Source organism: Bubalus bubalis, chromosome 12 (genome assembly GCF_019923935.1).
Source record: "Bubalus bubalis isolate 160015118507 breed Murrah chromosome 12, NDDB_SH_1, whole genome shotgun sequence".
NCBI lineage: Eukaryota > Metazoa > Chordata > Mammalia > Artiodactyla > Bovidae > Bubalus > Bubalus bubalis.
This window is the reverse complement of record NC_059168.1, coordinates 93,485,605-93,507,169: the sequence shown is the minus strand read 5'-3', so window position 1 is coordinate 93,507,169 and position 21,565 is coordinate 93,485,605. Positions and strand designations below refer to the sequence as shown.

Here is a 21,565-nt window from a genome sequence, read left to right as displayed (position 1 = left end):
TAATAAATATAGGAAAGAAAATGTTAAAGTTAGAAAAATCACATCAGGTGAATTAATGGGTCTAGGTAAGAATTACTATTGGCTGTTAAAACCAGTAGATGAAAGGTTGAAAGTGAAAGTGAAGTCGCTCAGTTGTGTCTGACTCTTTGTGACCCCGTGGACTGTAGGCCACCAGGCTCCTGCATCCATGTTATTTCCCAGGCAAGAATACTGGAGTGGGTTGCCATTTCCTTCTCCAGGGGATCTTCCCAACCCAGGGATCAAACTCGGGTCTCCTGCATTGCAGGCAGACGCTTTAACCTCTGCGCCACCAGGGAAGCCCAGATGAAAGGTTAGTAAATGCAAAAGGCCTGAACCCACTGATGAATCTTGATATTACTAAAAGTGAGACATCTAGGTCTTATATACCTATATGATACACAGAATAAGAAGTATGCTTGCCCCGCCCAAAACCCCCAAAAGCTAAAATCTTATTCCAAATCTAATCAAGTCTCTAGTTTACATGAAATAAGGAGGATAAGGGCATACCATTAAAAAAAAGTGCAAAATTAGCGAAATTGAGAATGTGGGATATTGTTTAGAAAAATGATTGTTTCTGCAACCAGTTATTTTGTTCTAAATGGGAGGGTGGGAGAGTGTTGAGAAACTAGTATAGATTTTTCTTGTTAAGCGTGAAGACATACAAATCAAAAGCTACATATGGACTTTGGCTGCTTACTCAAAGAAACCAACTGTAAGAGGAAATTTTGAGACAGTGGGAGAAAATTCAGCATGGATTGGATATTAGATGATATCAAGGAAATATATTTATTTTTTTAGACATGGTAATAGTGTTATGTTAATTTTTTTAAGTGCTTACCTGTTAGAAATACATAATGAATTATTTAAGGATAAAGTGCTATGTTATCTTGGATTTACTTCAAACCACTCCAGCTAGAACAAACTAGAGAAGTGGATAATGAGTAGATCAACCCTTACTGGCAGCAGCTGTATTATGAATGCATGTTATTTCTACTTTTGTATATGTTTTATTTTATATAATACAAAGTTAAATTGAAAAATAATTTTGAAAATCCATAGAAAGTGAAAGTGAAGTCACTCAGTTGTGTCTGACTCTTTGCAACCCCATGGACTGTAGCCTGCCACGCTCCTCCGTCCATGGGATTTTCCAGGCAAGAGTACTGGAGTGGGTTGCCATTTCCTTCTCCAGAGAATCTTCCATATTTATATATAATTTGAGAATGCCGCCTGTGGATATTTCCTCATGTTTATTTACCTTATCTAAGAAGCACTAGGTGGTGTGTTGGTTTAGTCGCTAAATCATCTCTTGACTCTTGTGACCTCGTGGACTACAGCCAACTAGCCTCCTCTGTCCATGGGATTCTCCAGGAAGAATATGGAGTGGGTTGCCATTTCCTTCTCCAAATCTTCCTGACCCAGGGACCCGCATCCCCTGCACTGCAGGCAGATTCTTAACAGTGAGCCACCATGGAAGCCTAAGAAGCACTAGACTAGTTATCAAATATCCTGTGTTCTGAAACTCAACGCAAAAAGATAATAAATAGCACAATTTAAAAATGGCCGAGGGCTTAAATAAATATTTCTACATAGAAGATACATAGATGGTGAAAAAGTCCATGAAAAGATGCTCAGAGTCATTAGTCATTAAAGAAATGCAAGTCAGAATCACAGTGAGATACCATTTCATATCCACTAGGTTGTCTGTAATTTAAAAAGTGGAAAATAAAAGTGTTAATCGAGGATGTTAGGGAACTTGGGAATGTAAAATGAGGCAGCCCCTGTGGAAAAACAATTTGGTGGTTCCACAGAAAGTTAAATGTAGAATTACCTTATGATCCAGCATTTCCACTCTTAGGTGTATACCCAAAGGAACTGAAAACAGGTATTCAAACTAGTATTTATGCATGAATATTTATAGCAGTGTTACTCAAAATAATCAAAAGGTGGAAGCAATCCCATCAGCTTTTATGAATGGATAACCAATATGTGGTATATTTATAAATACTGTATTATTTAGCCATAGAAAGGATTGAAATACCAATACATACCACAATGTGGATGAACTTTGAAAATGTTATTTTAAGTGAAGGAAGTCAGGAAATAGGTCACATATTCTGCATACACAAATGTCAGTCCATAGAACCAGACATCAGGCTAGTAGTTGCTGGAGGCTGCAGGGGTCAGTGGTATGAGGAGTGACTGCTTAATGGTTATTGAGTTCCTGTCAGATAATGAAGATGTCTTAGAACTAGATAGAGTTGATGGTTTTACAACATTGTGAATTGTTTACTTTAAAATGGTTAATTTTATGTTATATGAATTTTACCTCAATTTTTAAAAAGTCCTTGTTTCTAGTTATTATTTTGTTGCTTACTGATTGTGAAACTTGGCCTAGTCACTTAACTTTTCTGAGTCTTGATGTCCCACTTTGAAAAAGAAGGGATTTGATTTTTAATCTAGATTCTAGATGATCTTTCAGTTCCATTGTTTTCATTGAGAACCAGTATATTTTTACCAAAAAGTTACTAGAATAGAGAATTCCTTTGTACTCTTTATCCATATTCACTCATTTGTAATATTTTTTGCTATATTTGTTATATAGTTCACTTTCTCTTCTTTTTGAACCATTTGAGAGTAGGTTGCCTATTTCATGCCCCCTTTACTGCTTACACTTAAGTCTTTTTTTAATTAAAAAGAATACATTCATCAAATTCAGAAAATTTAAATTTGTTAAAACTTATATTCCAGTTTTGTTGGTTATTCCAGAAATATCTTTTATGGCATTAATTTTTTTCATTTTATGATTGAGTCTAAGATGATGTCATGTATTTATTTGTCACAGCCGTATGTGACATGCAGGGTCTTTAGTCCTCTACCAGGGATTGAACCCATACCCTCTTCAGTGGAAACACAGAGTCTTAACTATTGGACTGCCAGGGAAGACACTGTCATACCTCTTTTTAGTCTTCTTTAACGTAGTACCATTCCTCAGTCTTTCTTTGTCTAATGTTGCTATTCTTGAAGAATACAGGCAGTTATTTTATAGAATGTTCTTAATTTGGGGTTTTTTGATATTCCCTTATGATTAGATTCAGATTATACTTTTACCTCCCTGACTGGAAAGCAACACAAATTGATGCCTTTAGGTATTGCATCCAGTGGCTAATACCACTTTTAAATTATATACAAAATAATTCTGACAGGCAAAGCAACAGTCTCAAGCATAAAAAAATTACCATTTATTTTAGGACTACTGTGTGTCCTTCACATGTTATTTGTCAGAGTAGCTCTGTGAGTTTTATAAACAAGGGCCTTTTTCACTTCAACATTATGATTATCTAGTTGACTATTACAAAGCTATAGAGGATATATTTTGTTTAAAATCTGTTTACTTGTATTTTGATTGGTTGTTTAGTAGGACACGTCTTTTGCTTGATTACTTTCTAAGTAAACTATATTTGTGTATGTATGATGTTCTCTTTTTGTGCTAAGTATTTGAGTACTAGAGATAATGAACCACTATAAACTAATATCCAAAGAAGACTGACAGATGTGATCTGCAGGGCTCCTCATTTATCATGAACTCATGTTCTTTTCTTATAGCTATGCAAGAAGAGGCTTTGAAGTTGGTGTTACTGGCATTAGAAGATGGTTCTGCTCTCTCAAGGAAAGTTCTGGTACTTTTTGTTGTGCAAAGACTAGAACCAAGATTTCCTCAGGCATCAAAAACAAGTATTGGTCATGTTGTGCAACTACTGTATCGAGCTTCTTGTTTTAAGGTAAGTAGCAAGCAACCATCTGAACATTGCATGCCTGGAATGGGTGTTACCTGGTCTCGAGGCCCCAGAAATAAAAGAGATAAAGGAGACTTTTCCTTCTGTATTTAATGTATCTGTTAATACTGTAGATGTATAATACTGCTATGCGTGGGTGTAAGAACACATAATGTGAAGGTGTCAGCAACACTATGAGGAAACAAGTTTGGTAAACTTGACTCTTGGAATAGTAAAAATGAACTGAAGAAGCCTAATTCATTTATATTTACCACCTTAAAAGAGAGTCAGGAACCATACTGAAAACTTAATAAAAGAAGGCAGATATTTTAACTTGCCCATTATTATTTTTATCTCTTTCTCTGTTGTGATTAGATTAAAGCCTTTAAACTGAAGGTAGCCCGTATGTTGTCCTGGGGACAACAGGAGAGTAAAAGTTGAGGATTGCCCACTGTGCATTTAGATAATAAGGTTTTTGTCATAGAGGCTAGGGATGAACCCTAAGCTATTTCAAAATGTAGTTTCCTTGTCAGATAGGCTTATGGGTGATGACAAGTGCTGAGAGACATGGAAAGAAGGCTGAATCCTCAAAGTTTCTGCATGATACAGGAATGTAAGTTGCTGGTGAGGTCTTGAGCAAAGGGACCATGTCTTGGAATAGAAAGGCCCATTGGCTTCTATAAAAGTAAAACTTCTGGATTTGAAACCAAGCCTTATTTAAGCTGTTTTGCTGATTTTATAGCTCAAGAGTGATAACGATATAAGCAGAAAGAGGTTTTTTGTGTGTGTGTGCTCTGCTTAGTATGAGGTGACAGGTTAATTGATGATGAAAATATGTTCAAATGAGTTATCTTCACAAATGAGAGTTGGACACTCTCTGCCTGCAAGTTACAGTGCTTGATTGTGTCCTTAGGGAAACAATTGAAACGAATCTCTGGTTCTTCAGACAATGTTTTTGGCTAAGCATCCAGATGACCGAGCTCATTTATCATCCTGAAGTGACCAGCTAGGTTCTTACACTGTGCCTTACAGATTTAATGTTGTTCTTTTCCTCAACAGTATCATACAGATTTGTGGTTCATAATTGTCATACATCTACAACTGCTCCTAATACCTGACATTTGAATAACACTAAGTTTAGAAAGAGATTTCAGTATCATGCTCTCATTTCATCCTATACTGCTGCCCTATAGTTTAAAATGTTAAAAGCAGTGTTTTGGTGAATAAAAGGATATCATGCTGACAGCTGCTGAAAGACCTCTCTCCAGGGACATTAGTAAACTACTCTGAGTGAGTCAAGATATTTTCCTTGACTCTAGACTTAGAGACCTGAATTTTGGGCATTCCTAAGGAGCAGAATCATAAACGAGGTCACATACTACATGTTATCAATTTTATTAATTTGTAATTAGAAGTTCAGCTCTTAAATGACTTTAATTCTCATGTTGTAGATATTTTCCAGTAGAAGATTATCAAACCTTTGCTTGCTTAGCATGAAGTCAGAGCAAAGGGAGTTGATGATTCCAGTGTTTAATGCAGTGGTTCCAAAATGAAGATACACATCAGAATCGCCTATGGGATTTTGCAGAGTGTACATACATTCCTGGTCCCATCCCTAGATATTTTATCTGATAACAAAAATACATCAGTGCAACTTGAACATTCATATATACTTTTTAATTATGTGGTCTTCGAAGCCAGGGATTCTGATTACTTGAAATTGTAATTTTCAAAACTTCATGGGTGAGAGAAAAAAGAAAAAAACTTCATGGGTGATTCTGATGCCTGTTATTAGAATTTGAATAGGCCAGGCTCTGCAAGCCACCTATAATACATACATCTCTACAGTTCAGGTGGATGATGTTCATACTACCCAAGAGCACCCTGTACCCTTGTGGTTGGATGAGTGTTACCACCCTCTGGTTTTTTAGGTTTCTTTTTTCTATGTTTTAGATTAATAATTCTTCCTTTTGTTTCTTTAAGTATATTATTTTGAGATTTCGAAGTTATACTCTGCTCTTTCTTAAATTAAATGTAAGATCATGTTGATTAGAATTTTGGGTCCCGTACTTCTCTATAATGTATATATTCTCAAAGAGAATTGTGAATTGATACTATTAAGTTAACTCTCAGATTGATTTCCCAGTCTTTATGTTCTAGAGGTCATATTACTGTTGTCTCCTGTGCCACCAGTAGCAATTGAAACAACCAGTGAGGTGGTCTGGGGATATTTCCATTTTACTGATGAGGAAATCATCAATTTGAAGAGTTTGAACAGTGTGCTCAGTCTAAGTCTCAGAGCCTGTACTAGGCCTAGGTCGTCTGAAGTCTAACCAAGTATCAGATTTCACATGGCCATTAGCAGATTTTATGGTTCAGGAATAAGTGTATTTTTTATTGTGAAAATTAACTAGGTACATACTTTTAGATAATTAGTTTCAGTAAGACATGTAAAACTCTACCTTTGAATTTGTTTTTTGTCACTTAAGTATAGATTAAAGCTGTAAAAATACCCTATGCCATGCTAACTCACTTCAGTCGTCACCGACTCTGTGCGACCCCATAGACGGCAGCCACCAGGCTCCCCCGTCCCTGGGATTCTCCAGGCAAGAACACTGGAGTGGGTTGCCATTTCCTTCTCCAATGCATGAAAGTAAAAAGTGAAAGAGAAGTCGCTCAGTCGTGTCCGACTCGTAGCGACCCCATGGACTGCAGCCCACCAGGCTCCTCCATCCATGGGATTTTCCAGGCAAGAGTACTGGAGTGGGGTGCCATTGCCTTCTCGGAAAAATACCCTAATAATCTTTATGGTGGTGGCAGGAAATTTCTCAGTTTCTTAATCATCAACTGTAGTGCTCAGTTCAGTTCAGTCGCTCAGTCGTGTCCAACTGTTTGCGACCCCATGAATCACAGCACGCCAGGCCTCCCTGTCCATCACCAACTCCCGGAGTTCACCCAGACTCAGCGTCCATTGAGTCAGTGATGCCATCCAGCCATCTCATCCTCTGTCATCCCCTTCTCCTTCTGCTCCCAATCCCTCCCAGCATCAGAGTCTTTCCCAGTCAACTCTTCGAATGAGGTGGCCAAAGTACTGGAGTTTCGGCTTTAGCATCATTCCTTCCAAAGAAATCCCAGGGATGATCTCCTTCAGAACGGACTGGTTGGATCTCCTTGCAGTCCAAGGGACTCTCAAGAGTCTTCTCCAGCACCACAGTTCAAAAGCATCAATTCTTTGGCACTCAGCCTTCTTCACAGTCCAACTCTCACATCCATACATGACCACTGGAAAAACCATAGCCTTGACTAGACGAACCTTTGTTGGCAAAGTAATGTCTCTGCTTTTGAATATGCTATCTAGGTTGGTCATAACTTTCCTTCCAAGGAGTAAGTGTCTTTTAATTTCATGGTTGCAGTCGCCATCTGCAGTGATTTGGGAGCCCAGAAAAATAAAGTCTGACACTGTTTCCACTGTTTGCCCATCTATTTCCCATGAAGTGATGGGACCGGATGCCATGATCTTTGTTTTCTGAATGTTGAGCTTTAAGCCAACTTTTTCACTCTCCTCTTTCACCTTCATCAAGAGGCTTTTTAGTTCCTCTTCACTTTCTGCCATAAGGGTGGTGTCATCTGCATATCTGAGGTGACTGATATTTCTCCTGGCAATCTTGAATCCAGCTTGTGCTTCTTCCAGTCCAGAGTTTCTCATGATGTACTCTGCATAGAAGTTAAATAAGCAGGGTGACAATATACAGCCTTGACGTACTCCTTTTCCTATTTGGAACTAGTCTGTTGTTCCATGTCCAGTTCTAACTGTTGCTTCCTGACCTGCATACAATTTCTCAAGAGGCAGGTCAGGTGGTCGGGTATTCCCATCTCTTTCAGAATTTTCCACAGTTTATTGTGATCCACACAGTCAAAGGCTTTGGCATAGTCAATAAAGCAGAAATAGATGTTTTTCTGAAACTCTCTTGCTTTTTCCATGATCCAGTGGATGTTGGCAATTTGATCTCTGGTTCCTCTGCCTTTTCTAAAACCAGCTTGAACATCAGGAAGTTCACGGTTCACATATTGCGGAAGCCTGGCTTGGAGAAATTTGAGCATTACTAGCATGTGAGATGAGTGCAGTTGTGTGGTAGTTTGAGCATTCTTTGGCATTGCCTTTCTTTGGGATTGGAATGAAAACTGGAAATTGGAAAAAAAGATGTACATACTTTAATTAAAAAATATTGCTAAAAATGCTTACTGTCATCTGAGCCTTCAGCAAGCTTTAGTCTTTTTGTTGGTGGAGGGTCTTACATCATTGTTGATGACTGACTGACCAGGGCGGTACTTGCTGAAGGTTGGAGTGCCTGTTGCAAAATCTTAAAACAGCAGCACAGCTTGCCCCATGAATTGAGTCTTCCTTTCACAGATAATTTCTCTGTGGCATGCAGCTTACCCACAGCAGAACCTCTTTCAGAATTGAAGTGGATTCTCTCAAACCTCGCTGCTGCTTTATCAACTAAATTTATGTTTTATTCTAAATCCTTTATTATCATCTCAACAATCTTCACAGCATCTTCACCAGGAATAGATTCTATCTCAAGAAACAACTTTCTTTGCTTATCTTTAAGCAACTCCATTAAAGTTTTATTGTGAGATTGCAATAATTCAGTCACATATTTAGGATCCACTTCAGTTCTTGTTCTTTTGCTTTTTCTACCATGTCTGCAGTTACTTCCTCCACTAAAGTCATAAATCCTTCAGAGTCATCCATGAGAGCTGAAATCTTCTTCTAAGTTCCTGTTAATATTGATATTTTAACCTATTCCCATGAATCATGAATGTTCTTAGTGGCATCTAGAGTGCCAACAGGTTTTCAGTCTACATTGCCCTGATCCATCAAAGGAATTACTATCTATGGCCGTGATAGCCTTACAAAATGTATCTTCTATATAATAAGGCATGAAAGTCAGAATTACTCCTTGATCCATGGGCTGCAGAGTGGAAGTTGTGTTATCAGGCACGAAAACATTACTCTTTTCGTACATTTCCATCAGAACTCTTGAGTTACCAGGTGCATTGTCAATGAGCAGTAATATTTGGAAAGGAATTTTTTTCCTAAGCAGTAGGTCTCATCAGTGGGTTTAAAATTCCCAGTAAACCATATTGTAAACAGATGTGCTGTTATTTGGGTTTTGTTATTCCATTTCTACAGGCAGAGTAGATTTAGTGTAGTTCTTAAGGACCCTAGTATTTTGGGGGAGGTAAATGAGGATTGCTGCTACTGCTAAGTCACTTCAGTCGTGTCCGACTCTGTGCAACCCCATAGACGGCAGCCCACTAGGCTCCTCTGTCCCTGGGATTCTCCAGGCAAGAATACTGGAGTGGGTTGCCATTTCCTTCTCCAAAATGAGGATTTGCCTCAATTTAATATCACCAGTTACATTAGCCCCTCACAGAAGAGTCAGCCTGTCCTTGGAGCTTTGAAGACAGGTCCTGACTTCTCTCCGACTGTGAAAGTCCTAGAGTGTCTTCTAAGAATTTTTAGTAAGTAGATTATTTTTTTGTACCTTCTTCATGTTGTATCTGATAGGCTATAGGTACCTCCCCCTTTTAAAATAAAGAAAAAGTTGGTTGGGGGAGTGGTGAGAGCAAAACAAATCTGATGGGTTTTTGTTTTTTTTTTCTCCTTTCTATTTTTAGGTTACCAAAAGGGATGAAGACTCTTCCCTGATGCAGCTAAAGGAGGAATTCCGCAGTTATGAGGCTTTACGCAGAGAACATGATGCCCAAATTGTTCATATTGCTATGGAAGCAGGACTCCGTATTTCACCTGAGCAATGGTCCTCACTTTTGTATGGTGACTTGGCCCATAAATCACACATGCAGTCTATCATTGATAAGGTTTGTGAAATTAGAGATGCTAATTTTATATCATTGTTAATCTTGATGAATATTTGAATCTTCTGAAGGAACTAAAGAGAAAACCAGTTGGGAGAGTCCTGTTTTTACATGTAAATATCTCATAGATATCATTTCTCTCTTTTTTATTATTTTCTAATTTTCAAAATAAACTAAGGGAGGCGATAGGGAAGCAAATACGGGTATTGACATAAAAACAGCCTAGCTTACCAAGTCTGTCATTTATCTAGATTCTGACACCAGATAGCTAATAAATAAGTTTCTAAGTGTCTACTGATGAATTTCATAGGGCAGATTCTGAGGTGAAAATTTAATTCATCATTGATACTCCTACTATGGAATCTGAAGACACTTGAAAACCTATTCAGTATGTTGATTGAATAAAAGCATTTGAATATAGATGTGTTGTAAAAACCTTTTCATTTTCTTTTTTGTGTTAGCTGCAGTCTCCTGAATCCTTTGCAAAGAGTGTTCAGGAATTGACAATTGTTTTGCAACGAACAGGTGACCCAGCTAACTTAAATAGATTGAGGCCTCACTTAGAGCTTCTTGCAAATATAGACCCTAATCCAGGTATGTGAGAATATAATTGCTTATGCTTTTTAAAAAAATGATTTCCTATACACAAGAGATTTACTGCTAACGAATTTTTTTTCTTCATCTTATCTGCTTGGTGGACTATTTTAGATGCTGTTTCACCAACTTGGGAGCAGCTAGAAAATGCAATGGTAGCTGTTAAAACAGTGGTTCATGGCCTAGTAGACTTCATACAAAATTATAGTAGAAAAGGCCATGAGACACCTCAGGTAAGTAAAGTTATTTCTCTTCTGACTGCTCTTATTTCTAATGGAGCATGCTGAACATCTTAACAGGCTGTTTGGTTAATGGACTCCTTATTTGACAGCCCTGTCACATAAGTTTTTATTCTCTGTTCTTTTGAGAGAAACCTAAGTTTTAGTGTACCTGATAGTGTACCTGATTCGTAGTACAGCAGTAGTTTGGGGAGTGTCTTGAATATGAGTTCACTGCAAGTTTTTTTGACTGGCTGTAGATCTGATTCCATCCAAATATTTTGCCTGATTTTTTCTTAATTTGGGGAAATTGTCACTTTTTTCTCATTTGTTGCCATTCCAGTGAGTTCATATTTGTAAATGTGTGGAAATAAAGTATTTTCAATGTACTTTTGAAGGAGTTATTTAAGGTAAAACCGTTTATTCTAATAATAACATCCGTTTATTAAGTTATTATGAGCCAGTCTCAATATTTTTCAAAGATTATTTCTAATCCTCCCAGCCACCTGCAAGGCAGTTGCTGTCTCCAAGTTGAAGTTGAAAGAGGTTAAATAACATATCTAAGATCATGGTGGCAGTAAGTGAGAGAACTGGGATCAAGTCTACTCCAAAGTGATCTTTCCACTCTTCTGTCCTTATTCTATTAGAAGACGTTATAATGTTCAAAAATTAGCTAAAAGATGAATGTTTCATCTTAAGGTCACGGAAATAACAATGATGTCTTAGAGTTTGATGCAAATTATAGCAGTCATGATGTTTTTATATTTTGCCTCATTATTTGTATAAACTTAGCACCGACCCTTGGAAGAAAGTTATACTCTGAAGTTGACAAGTAAAATTAGTGTTTCTTAAATTTTAACTTCTAGAGTAAGTTGTATTCTTCCTTTTCCTGAGAATGTTTAAGTAGACAAAGCTTACAGCTTTTTTAATGCTTTTTGACATTGTTTGCTTGGTTTGATATCATAATTTTGAGACATCAATGAATTTTGATGAAAAAATCTTTTGTTTTTGTGGACATTTTGTTGACAGATAAGTAATGCAGCATTTGAACTAGTTCCTGATGATCCTCAGAAGGAGTATCTAAAATGTCAATTCATGATTACGCCATGTAACTCATAACAGGAAACAGGGCAGTGGTAGTTACGTCAGCACAAGAATTGTCTAATGTGAAAAGGAATTAAAGGTGTCCTCATAGAACTCTGATGTCACAAGGAGTGAGTGAGAACTGAAATCTTCATTTATCCGCATACTGATTTTCTTTTTGTAGCCTCAGCCAAACAGCAAATACAAGACCAGCATGTGTCGAGATTTGCGACAGCAAGGAGGGTGTCCACGAGGAACAAATTGTACTTTTGCCCATTCTCAGGAAGAGCTTGAAAAGTAAGTTAAGAGAACTCTATTTTATTTGGATTTAATTTTTGGTCATCATGAAAGAGTCATATAGAATCAAAGTTTGTGATGAGTTTCGAAGATGCAGTTAAGTCCACATCATGGAATTCTTCAGATTGAAAAATAACCTTTACTTTTGAAACCATACCTTGTTGCTTCTGGCAGCATAGTTAACAAGTGATTTAAAACCTTATTCAGGAATCTAATTTTAGACCATTGTAGAGCTAGAATCCATGTTTCTGCTAAGCACCTGTGCAGAATGAAAACATTCTTATGCTTAGAGTCTTATTTACTCAGGTTCTATTGAAGGTAACAGCTGAGTCTCAGGTAAAATGGTAAAGCAGATACATTTTCTTTTTATGGGCTTTTGGTCTTTTTAACATTCTTTTCCCTCTCTCTTGTCCTATAGGTAATCCCTTTTTCTATGTCCACTTATCCCAGACATAAAAGTAAATGGAGATAAACTGTAATAAATGTTGTCAAAGTTTTGGTTGTTTTGTTTTTTAACCAAAACATTCATCATTGAGATCTCACCAAAAATTGATTGCAGCCTTTCTACTGAATATCTCACCTGTATATCAACTGTTAATGGACATCTCTCTTTTGTTTTTAGATACTTTAAATCCAATTTGAGCTAATTTTCTCCTCATATATTGATGTCTTCTCTTGTATACACCGTCTGCCTACTCTCCCCAGGTGTACCCTGTCCAGTCAGTTATATATTCCATGCTATTGGAATAATTTTTGTCAGCTTTCACTTGCTTGTCTTAGTCAAGTCTGTCAGTTCGGCTTCCTGTATATTTCTTGACTCTTGTTCTTTCTCTCGTTGTAGTCTAACCTGTCATCCCCTTTTCTTGATTCGTATTTGCCTCCTAATTAGTTATCTTATAGCTGTGGTTGTCTACCCTCAACCCCATTATTCCCAACAAAATAGGGGGAACTTCGCATTTAAGGCTCATTGCAGATAATGAGAAGCTTAGGAATCCCTGTTGATAAAGATATAAAGTCTACTCTGTGGCCTGCAAGTCTCTGTGTCATCTACTTCATGCCTACTTTTTGGGGGGGTTGCTAGCCCCACACCACTCTGTATGTAGAATTTTAGTTCTCCAACCAGGGTTCAAACCTGCGCCAACTACATTGGAAGCACAGAGTTTTAACCACTGGACAGCCAGGGAAGTCCCCTGGCCTACCTTTTTTACTTCATCTCGCAGTGCTTCCCATTTAGGAGACCTCCTTTGGGAAGCCCTTAAACTTAAAAAAGTTGAAGAAGAAATTGTGTGATTTCATTGCCATTATACTCACAACTGGTGCCCACCTGAAAATCCATTTTCCATCTTATATCTTCAAATTGGCTTCCTATTCTTTATCTCCAGTCCTACTTTAGAACTTTGTTATTTCTTGCCTGAACTTATAATAGTAGTAGTAAAAAGAAGCCAAATTAATTGGTCAGATTTTGTGCCAGGTGCAGTGTTTAATGTTTTACATGTGTATGTTTACCCAGTTTGTTGTTTTGAGCTATGTAGCTTTTTACATGCATCTCCCTATGTCTCAACCAAGATTTTATTTTGCAAGTAAGTGTATAATCTTGTCCATCTTCTGCTTTAAATTCTTAATTGGTTCTCAGTATATTATTGCTGGTTCTGGGCCCAGTCTTGCTTTCCAGCCTTACTCCACCTTTTGTGTTACTTTTTTAAGGTACATCCAGTTTACTACTATACACTTTCTCTCTTTCTTCTTTCCTTTGTACGTGTGTTCACTTTATATCATATACTCTCCTTTTCTCTGTTTGGAGAGCTCCTATTCCTGATTGTACTCAGATAGCATCTTCCATCTGAAAACCTCTGTGACTTCCAGGCAGTGTTAGTTGCTACCTTCACTGTGCTTCTGTAGTACCCTATACCTGGTAACTTTATAACTACCAGTTTGCTTACTGTGTTGCAGTTATTTACTTACTGTGTGTATTTTCACTGGACTTCATTTATTTATGGATTATTCATCTTTATATTTTCTGAACCTAACAAGTATCTGACATGTAAACTCAGTATATTTATGTTGAAAGAGTAGATAATCGACAGTTTATATTTCCAACCAGTTTCATACTCTGTTGCTCTTAAATAAAAAGAAGAAGGAGAAACAGGATAATACAAAGGATTGAGGAAGTGGAAGATGTCATTATCCCATTGGTTAAAAAAAATGCATGTTGCTACCCAACTCAGACTTTTTGAGGATGGATCCTTTTTCTTAACTCACATAATGTACCAGGAGGAATTCGAATGCAAATGTTTAACTTAATTTTTTTACTCTGGCCTGCTTTCTCTATTGTACATATCTCTAACCAAACAAATGCCCCAGATCTCTCTTAATATTTGTATGAATATATTTTAGAGTATAGGGTATCAGAATCCTTTTCCCAAGGATTACTGCATTCTGGAGAGTGACAAAAGCCTGAGGTCATCCATCTCAACAAATATATTTAAAAATGGTTGTTAAGTGCTAGGTACTTATTTGAGATACTTCTAGTGGTGAAAGAGGAACATTAAACATGTAAGCAGATAATTTCAGCTACTGATAAAATGCTATAAAGTCTGAGGTGGAAACAAAATTGGCTTGAGGTGGAAACAAGTTCAGGAACTAGAAGGATGACCAGTGTGTTGGGAGGATGGAGAATGAGAAGAATGGAGAAAGATAATGTTGGAGAGGCTAGGCAAGAGTAGATCATACTGGCTTGGTGGACACTGGCAGAGTTTGCCTTTTATTTTGGAAGCCATTTTAGTGGTTTATTCAAATGGAACAATGGGATTGTAATTTTGTCTTAAAAATGTTACTCTGGTAACTACATGGTGGACTGCTGCAGTGGTTCAGGCATGAGATTAGTCGCTTGGTCCTAGGATTATAGTAATTGAGGTGATAACAAATAGCCAGACTTGGGATATATTTTAGAAGTAGAGCTGATTTGACTAATGGATCGAATGTGAGGTATAAAGAAAAGAGAAGCAAGGATGACTCCAAGGTTTGGGGCCTGTGTATACTAAGTGATGTCTTTTACTGAGATAGGAAATGCTTGGGGGTAGAAAATCAGTAGTTCTCTTGGCCATGTGAAGTTTAAGGCTTACTCCACATTCGTATAGCAAATATTTATAGAACCCCTAGTGTGCACCAGGTACTGTGCTAAAGACAGATGAATATAAAAGGCAAAATCCTTTCTCTCATGGGGCTTACACTGTAGTAGAGAAGATCAACGTAAAGTGAATAAATAGAAAACATAATACCTGGTATTGATTGGTTCTATGAAGAAAAGTAACAAAGTAAGGAGAAAGAGAATGACTGAAAAGGGGAGGTATTTTAGATGAGATTGTCTGGAAAGGGATCCCAGAGACTATGACATTTAATCAGACACCTGAATGAAGCGTTGATGCACTGGAGAAGAAAAGATGATTATAGGAGTAAAGTCTTGGAGAGGGCAAATGGGCTTGGGCCTGGGGTGTGAGTGGAAAGATTGACCTGAGTTCAGAACAGTAGCGCTTCATCCCTTATTTTATGTGGAATGTGTAGTTACAGAAGCAGGAGGGTTGGTGGAATTAGTGGTGGAAAGATAAGTAACGCTCCTCTGGTGTCATCTTTTCTGTGTTAAGTGGGAGGCAGTATCATCAGCTATGATGGGGCTATGGAGAGTGAAAGGGAAGAGGATGTTAGACATATGAAAGTTAATTTAGTAGAGAAGTATATTAATGTATTGCTTGGCCATTTTAAGTGATCATAATTTTGAAATGAATCTACTCAGCATGACTGCATGATTTTTCTCTAGCAACAGTCACCTACTTGAGCAGGCACAGGATAAGAGAATAAGTAACAAATTGGATTGGGGCTTTACCAGGTGAGTTCAACAAGGTAATTGGGCCAAGAGAGTTTAAGGTAGGAATTAATGGTGGATAATGGCTTCTAAACTTGGTAAGGCAGGGAACAAATGCTTGTGGGGGCTCCTTAATGACTTTAAAAGAATAGAAAGTAGTTGACTTTTTCATCTGTGAGGTCCAGATTCCAAGTCTAAGTCGTTAGCTGCCTGGATGTTAGAAGTCCAGTATTCATCCCTATTTATCTTTTACTTTACTTTCTTTTGTTAAGATTTTACTTCTCATCACTTCTTTCTTTTAGGAGACCCACAATTAAAACTTTATTTTTCACCTGCAAGAGCAGTGTTAAGGATATCTGAGCTTTATCCTTTGAGAAAGGAAAACAAGGAGCAGCTGGGCATTTTGTGCAGGAACCTTTGAGGTGAAGAATGCAGAGCAGGTTTCAGAACAGTATGTTAAGGAAAGCGCAGGCCCCTCCATGCCACCAAATTGCCTTTTTAAAATATAGGTCTGCCTGTTACCCTCCTTCTTCAAGAACTAATCATTGGTTCCCCAGATCTGTAAGGTGATATGTGTAAACTGGCCATAACCTATTGCTCTTTTTTTAACTTTGTATTCTGTCACTCCACCTTTAGCCAGTCTGGTCTGGGAATACTTGTCTTTACTGAGCTTTGCTTTTTCTGTCAGCATGTGTGTATGGGAAAGAGGGGGAGAAGGATTGAATAATGAAGTTGTTTATAGATACTGAAGGACTAAAAGGGAAACTATTGTGAAGGTATTGCTCATCACCAACACTGTTTATATTTAATTACCATATGTTTGGTTATGTATAACATTGGTATCAGATTAATTTAGTTATATGTAATTATGACCCCATATGTGTATAGTCATCTTTCTATGCATGTAACATAGTTGTTTACCATGTTAAAGTATTGGCAGGAACATTCACTAAGACTATAATGAAATTTTTGTTGTACAAGTGGATATAAATTTTCTTAAATTGAATCCAGGATCAAATTGCTTTATGTATTAGAGTGTTATATCAGCCCCAAATTTAATATCAGAAAAACTTTTTTAAAGAAAGATCTTTAAAATCAGAAAAATCTTTAACCCAAATACTTTATACTTTAGTCATAAACTAATCTGAAAAATATAATACTAAATTTATGTATCTTGGAGTTTAAGAATGAGTTTTGGATTTTGTAATCTCTTTAAAATTATCTGATGCTTTAACAACTTGGTAACAATAGAGAATTCTTTCAAATCTTGCATACCTTTTCATCTACATTCCCAACTGAATTTGATATTGGTTCCTTTCATTTTTTAGTGTACTTTGTATTCCAGGTATACAGAGGTTTTCAGAAAGATCTCTTCCTACTCCCTCAGAATGCTTTTTGAATACGTGTGTACTTTTCTTGCTATATTAATTGTGTGCCTAAATATTATAAGTGTTGTGTGTATACATATGTATATGAGAGATACATTTTAATGTGCCAGCTATTATAATTGAGTTTGATAGTATTTGATATTTAGCTGAATAAAGGTTTTTTCAAAGCAATTCCTTCCTTGAAATTTTTTTTCCCATTGCCCACCTCCCCGCCCCACCCCCCCCCTTTTTTTAACTTAGGGTAAGAGTTAGTGAAATATTTACTGATATGTTTATTGTTTTTGAAACAGGTATCGATTAAGGAACAAAAAGATCAATGCAACTGTAAGAACGTTTCCTCTTCTAAATAAAGTTGGTGTAAACAACACTGTCACAACCACAGCCGGAAATGTCATTTCTGTCATAGGAAGTACTGAAACAACGGGGAAAATTGTTCAAAGTACAAATGGAATTTCAAATGCAGAAAACAGTGTTTCCCAGCTAATTCCACGTAGTACTGACAGTACATTAAGAGCTCTGGAGACTGTGAAGAAAGTGGGGAAGGTTGGCACCAATGGTCAGAATGCTGCTGGGCCTTCTGTAGAGTCTGTAACTGAAAAGTAAGTAGTAGGTAAAAATGTTTACATGAGTAATTTAGTCTGTTTATCATTGCCTGAGTATTTTTATTTATCCCGAGGGAAAGCAGGTAATCAGAATTTTTATGCAGATTATTTCATGTAGTAGAGATAGCACTAAATACCAAAAAAATTTGAATTCTAGTCCTGGCTCTGCAGTTGAATAGCCCTCTGACCTTGGAAATTCACTTCAACTATGGGTGTTTTCTTCAACTGTAAGCTGAAGAAGTTGAACCAGAATTGAGTTTTTCACACCTTATTTCCTTGAACTTTAGGATTGAGTCCATAGAGGTGCCAGAAGGGAACTAAGTAGAAACGTAAGCAGGTGAGATGCTTGAGCCTCCAGCCCCTGTTTTGATTAGAACAGTTCCACTTTGTGCTCTGTAATGGTGGGTAGTTGTTAAGAGAGAAATCTTTGAAGCCAAATTCTGTGGGTTCATTTTGGCTCCCCCTTCTCTAGCTGTATGATCTTAGGCCAGTGACTTAATCTGTCTTCCTTAGTTTACTCATCCATAAAATTGATATAATGACACTACCTACATGGTATGTTGATTGTGAGAACTGAATGACTTAATACTGCAGTATGCTTTGATCAGTGCCTGCCACATAGCACTCACTAAATATCTGCATCTATTATTATTGTTTCTGCATCTATTATTATTGTTATTGTTTGGGATTTCAGCATAAGACTTACTTTGGTAGAAAAGTTTTGGTACTTGAAGAAAAAAGTTTTAAAACTTTCACATTATCTGAAAAGTTACTTTCACCTCTAATGTCTCAGGCTTTTGTATTCTTTTAGTGTCTTAAAGTCTGAGGTAAAACATACTCAGATTATGTTGCCCATAGTCGGTCAGTATCTATTGTATGCCATATAGGGAAAAAGCATTATGCTAGGCACACAGTAAATCACTAGTGATTTCAAATAATAAATGGATAAGTAGACATTTATATTGTTTATTTGTGCAGTTAGCACGTGATAGGGAAATTTTATATCTACTTATATTATAAGTATAACATTATATCTACTACTGCGGGCAGAAATCCCTCAGAAGAAATGGAGTAGCCATCATGGTCAACAAGAGTCCGAAATGCAGTACTTGGATGCAATATCAAAAACGACTGAATGATCTCTGTTCGTTTCCAAGGCAAACCATTCAGTATCACAGTAATCCAAGTCTATGCCCCAACGAGTAACGCTGAAGAAGCTGAAGTTGAATGGTTCTATGAAGACCTACAAGACCTTTTAGAACTAACACCCCAAAAAGATGTCCTTTTCATTATAGGGGACTGGAATGCAAAAGTAGGAAGTCAAGAAACAACTGGAGTAACAGGCAAATTTGGCCTTGGAATACGCAATGAAGCAGGGCAAAGACTAATAGAGTTTTGCCAAGAAAATGCACTGGTCATTACAAACACCCTCTTCCAACAACACAAGAGAAGACTCTATACATGGACATCACCAGATGGTCAACACCGAAATCAGATTGATTATATTCTTTGCAGCCAAAGATGGAGAAGCTCTATACAGTCAGCAAAAACAAGACCAGGAGCTGACTGTGGCTCAGACCATGAACTCCTTATTGCCAAATTCAGACTGAAATTGAAGAAAGTAGGGAAAACCACTAGACCATTCAGGTATGACCTAAATCAAATCCCTTATGATTATACAGTGGAAGTGAGAAATAGATTTAAGGGCCTACATCTGATAGATAGAGTGCCTGATGAACCATGGAATGAGGTTCGTGACATTGTACAGAAGACAGGGATCAAGACCATCACCATGGAAAAGAAATGCAAAAAAGCAAAATGTCTGTCTGGGGAGGCCTTACAAATAGCTGTGAGAAGAAGAGAAGCGAAAAGCAAAGGAGAAAAGGAAAGATATAAACATCTGAATGCAGAGTTCCAAAGAATAGCAAGAAGAGAAAAGAAAGCCTTCTTCAGCGATCAATACAAAGAAATAGAGGAAAACAACAGAATGGGAAAGACTAGAGATCTCTTCAAGAAAATCAGAGATAGCAAAGGAACATTTCATGCAAAGATGGGCTCGATAAAGGACAGAAATGGTATGGACCTAACAGAAGCAGAAGATATTAAGAAGAGGTGGCAAGAATACACAGAAGAACTGTACAAAAAAGATCTTCACGACCCAGATAATCACGATGGTGTGATCACTGACCTAGAGCCAGACATCCTGGAGTGTGAAGTCAAGTGGGCCTTAGAAAGCATTACTAGGAACAAAGCTAGTGGAGGTGATGGAATTCCAGTTGAGCTATTCCAAATCCTGAAAGATGATGCTGTAAAAGTGCTGCACTCAATATGCCAGCAAATTTGGAAAACTCAGCAGTGGCCACAGGACTGGAAAAGGTCAGTTTTCATTCCAATCCCAAAGAAAGGCAATGCCAAAGAATGCTCAAACTACCACACAACTGCACTCATCTCACATGCTAGTAAAGTAATGCTCAAAATTCTCCAAGCTGGCTTCAGCAATATGTGAACCGTGAACTTCCAGATGTTCAAGCTGGTTTTAGAAAAGGCAGAGGAACCAGAGATCAAATTGCCAACATCCACTGGATCATGGAAAAGCAAGAGAGTTCCAAAAAAACATCTGTTTCTGCTTTATTGACTATGCCAAAGCCTTTGACTGTGTGGATCACAAGAAACTGTGGGAAATTCTGAAAGAGATGGGAATACCAGACCACCTGACCTGCCTCTTGAGAAATTTGTATGCAAGTCAGGAAGCAACAGTTAGAACTGGACATGGAACAACAGACTGGTTCCAAATAGGAAAAGGACTATGTCAAGGCTGTATATTGTCACCCTGCTTATTTAACTTCTATGCAGAGTACATCATGAGGAACGCTGGACTGGAAGAAACACAAGCTGGAATCAAGATTGCTGGGAGAAATATCAGTCACCTCAGATATGCAGATGACACCACCCTTATGGCAGAAAGTGAAGAGGAACTAAAAAGCCTGCTGATGAAAGTGAAAGCGGAGAGTGAAAAAGTTGGCTTAAAGCTCAACATTCAGAAAACGAAGATCATGGCATCCGGTCCCATCACTTCATGGGAAATAGATGGGCAAACAGTGGAAACAGTGTCAGACTTTATTTTTCTGGGCTCCCAAATCACTGCAGATGGTGACTGCAGCCATGAAATTAAAAGACGCTTACTCCTTGGAAGGAAAGTTATGGCCAACCTAGATAGCATATTCAAAAGCAGAGACATTACTTTGCCAGCAAAGGTTCGTCTAGTCAAGGCTATGGTTTTTCCAGTGGTCATGTATGGATGTGAGAGTTGGACTGTGAAGAAGGCTGAGCGCCAAAGAATTGATGCTTTTGAACTGTGGTGTTGGAGAAGACTCTTGAGAGTCCCTTGGACTGCAAGGAGATCCAACCAGTCCATTTTAAAGGAGATCATCCCTGGGATTTCTTTGGAAGGAATGATGCTAAAGCCGAAACTCCAGTACTTTGGCCACCTCATGTGAAGAGTTGACTCATTGGAAAAGACTCTGATGCTGGGAGGGATTGGGGAAGGAGGAGAAGGGGACGACAGAGGATGAGATGGCTGGATGGCATCACTGACTCGATGGACGTGAGTCTCAGTGAACTCTGGGAGTTGGTGTTGGACAGGGAGGCCTGGCGTGCTGCGATTCATGGTGTCACAAAGAGTTGGACACCACTGAGCGACTGATCTGATCTGATCTGATAGTCTTCCCTCAGAGAGATCTTGGAAGAGATAGAGAACATTGTCTAGTTTAGCAAATGTTGCTTATGCACTAATTCTGAGCTCTGCTTTTGGCACTCTTGAAAATACCTGAGATGTATATCTGTGCCT

General features: G+C 37.8%; 1 protein-coding gene and 1 non-coding gene across 6 annotated transcripts in view; both read left to right on the top strand.

The window, feature by feature from the left end:
- Positions 1-21,565, top strand: part of RC3H2 (ring finger and CCCH-type domains 2) — a 55,160-nt gene that overhangs the window by 17,866 nt on the left and 15,729 nt on the right. For all 5 annotated transcript variants that reach the window (XM_025261632.3, XM_025261630.3, XM_025261629.3 and 2 more), the window contains 6 exons: positions 3,625-3,800; positions 9,480-9,680; positions 10,139-10,271; positions 10,386-10,504; positions 11,757-11,869; positions 17,407-17,715. In XM_025261632.3, the coding sequence (XP_025117417.1) occupies positions 3,625-3,800; positions 9,480-9,680; positions 10,139-10,271; positions 10,386-10,504; positions 11,757-11,869; positions 17,407-17,715 (1,051 nt within the window). The remainder of the gene's footprint in view (positions 1-3,624; positions 3,801-9,479; positions 9,681-10,138; positions 10,272-10,385; positions 10,505-11,756; positions 11,870-17,406; positions 17,716-21,565) is intronic.
- LOC112578273 lies at positions 9,950-10,060 on the top strand. The gene has a single exon (XR_003102571.1). It is a non-coding gene; the product is annotated as a small nucleolar RNA SNORD90 (small nucleolar RNA).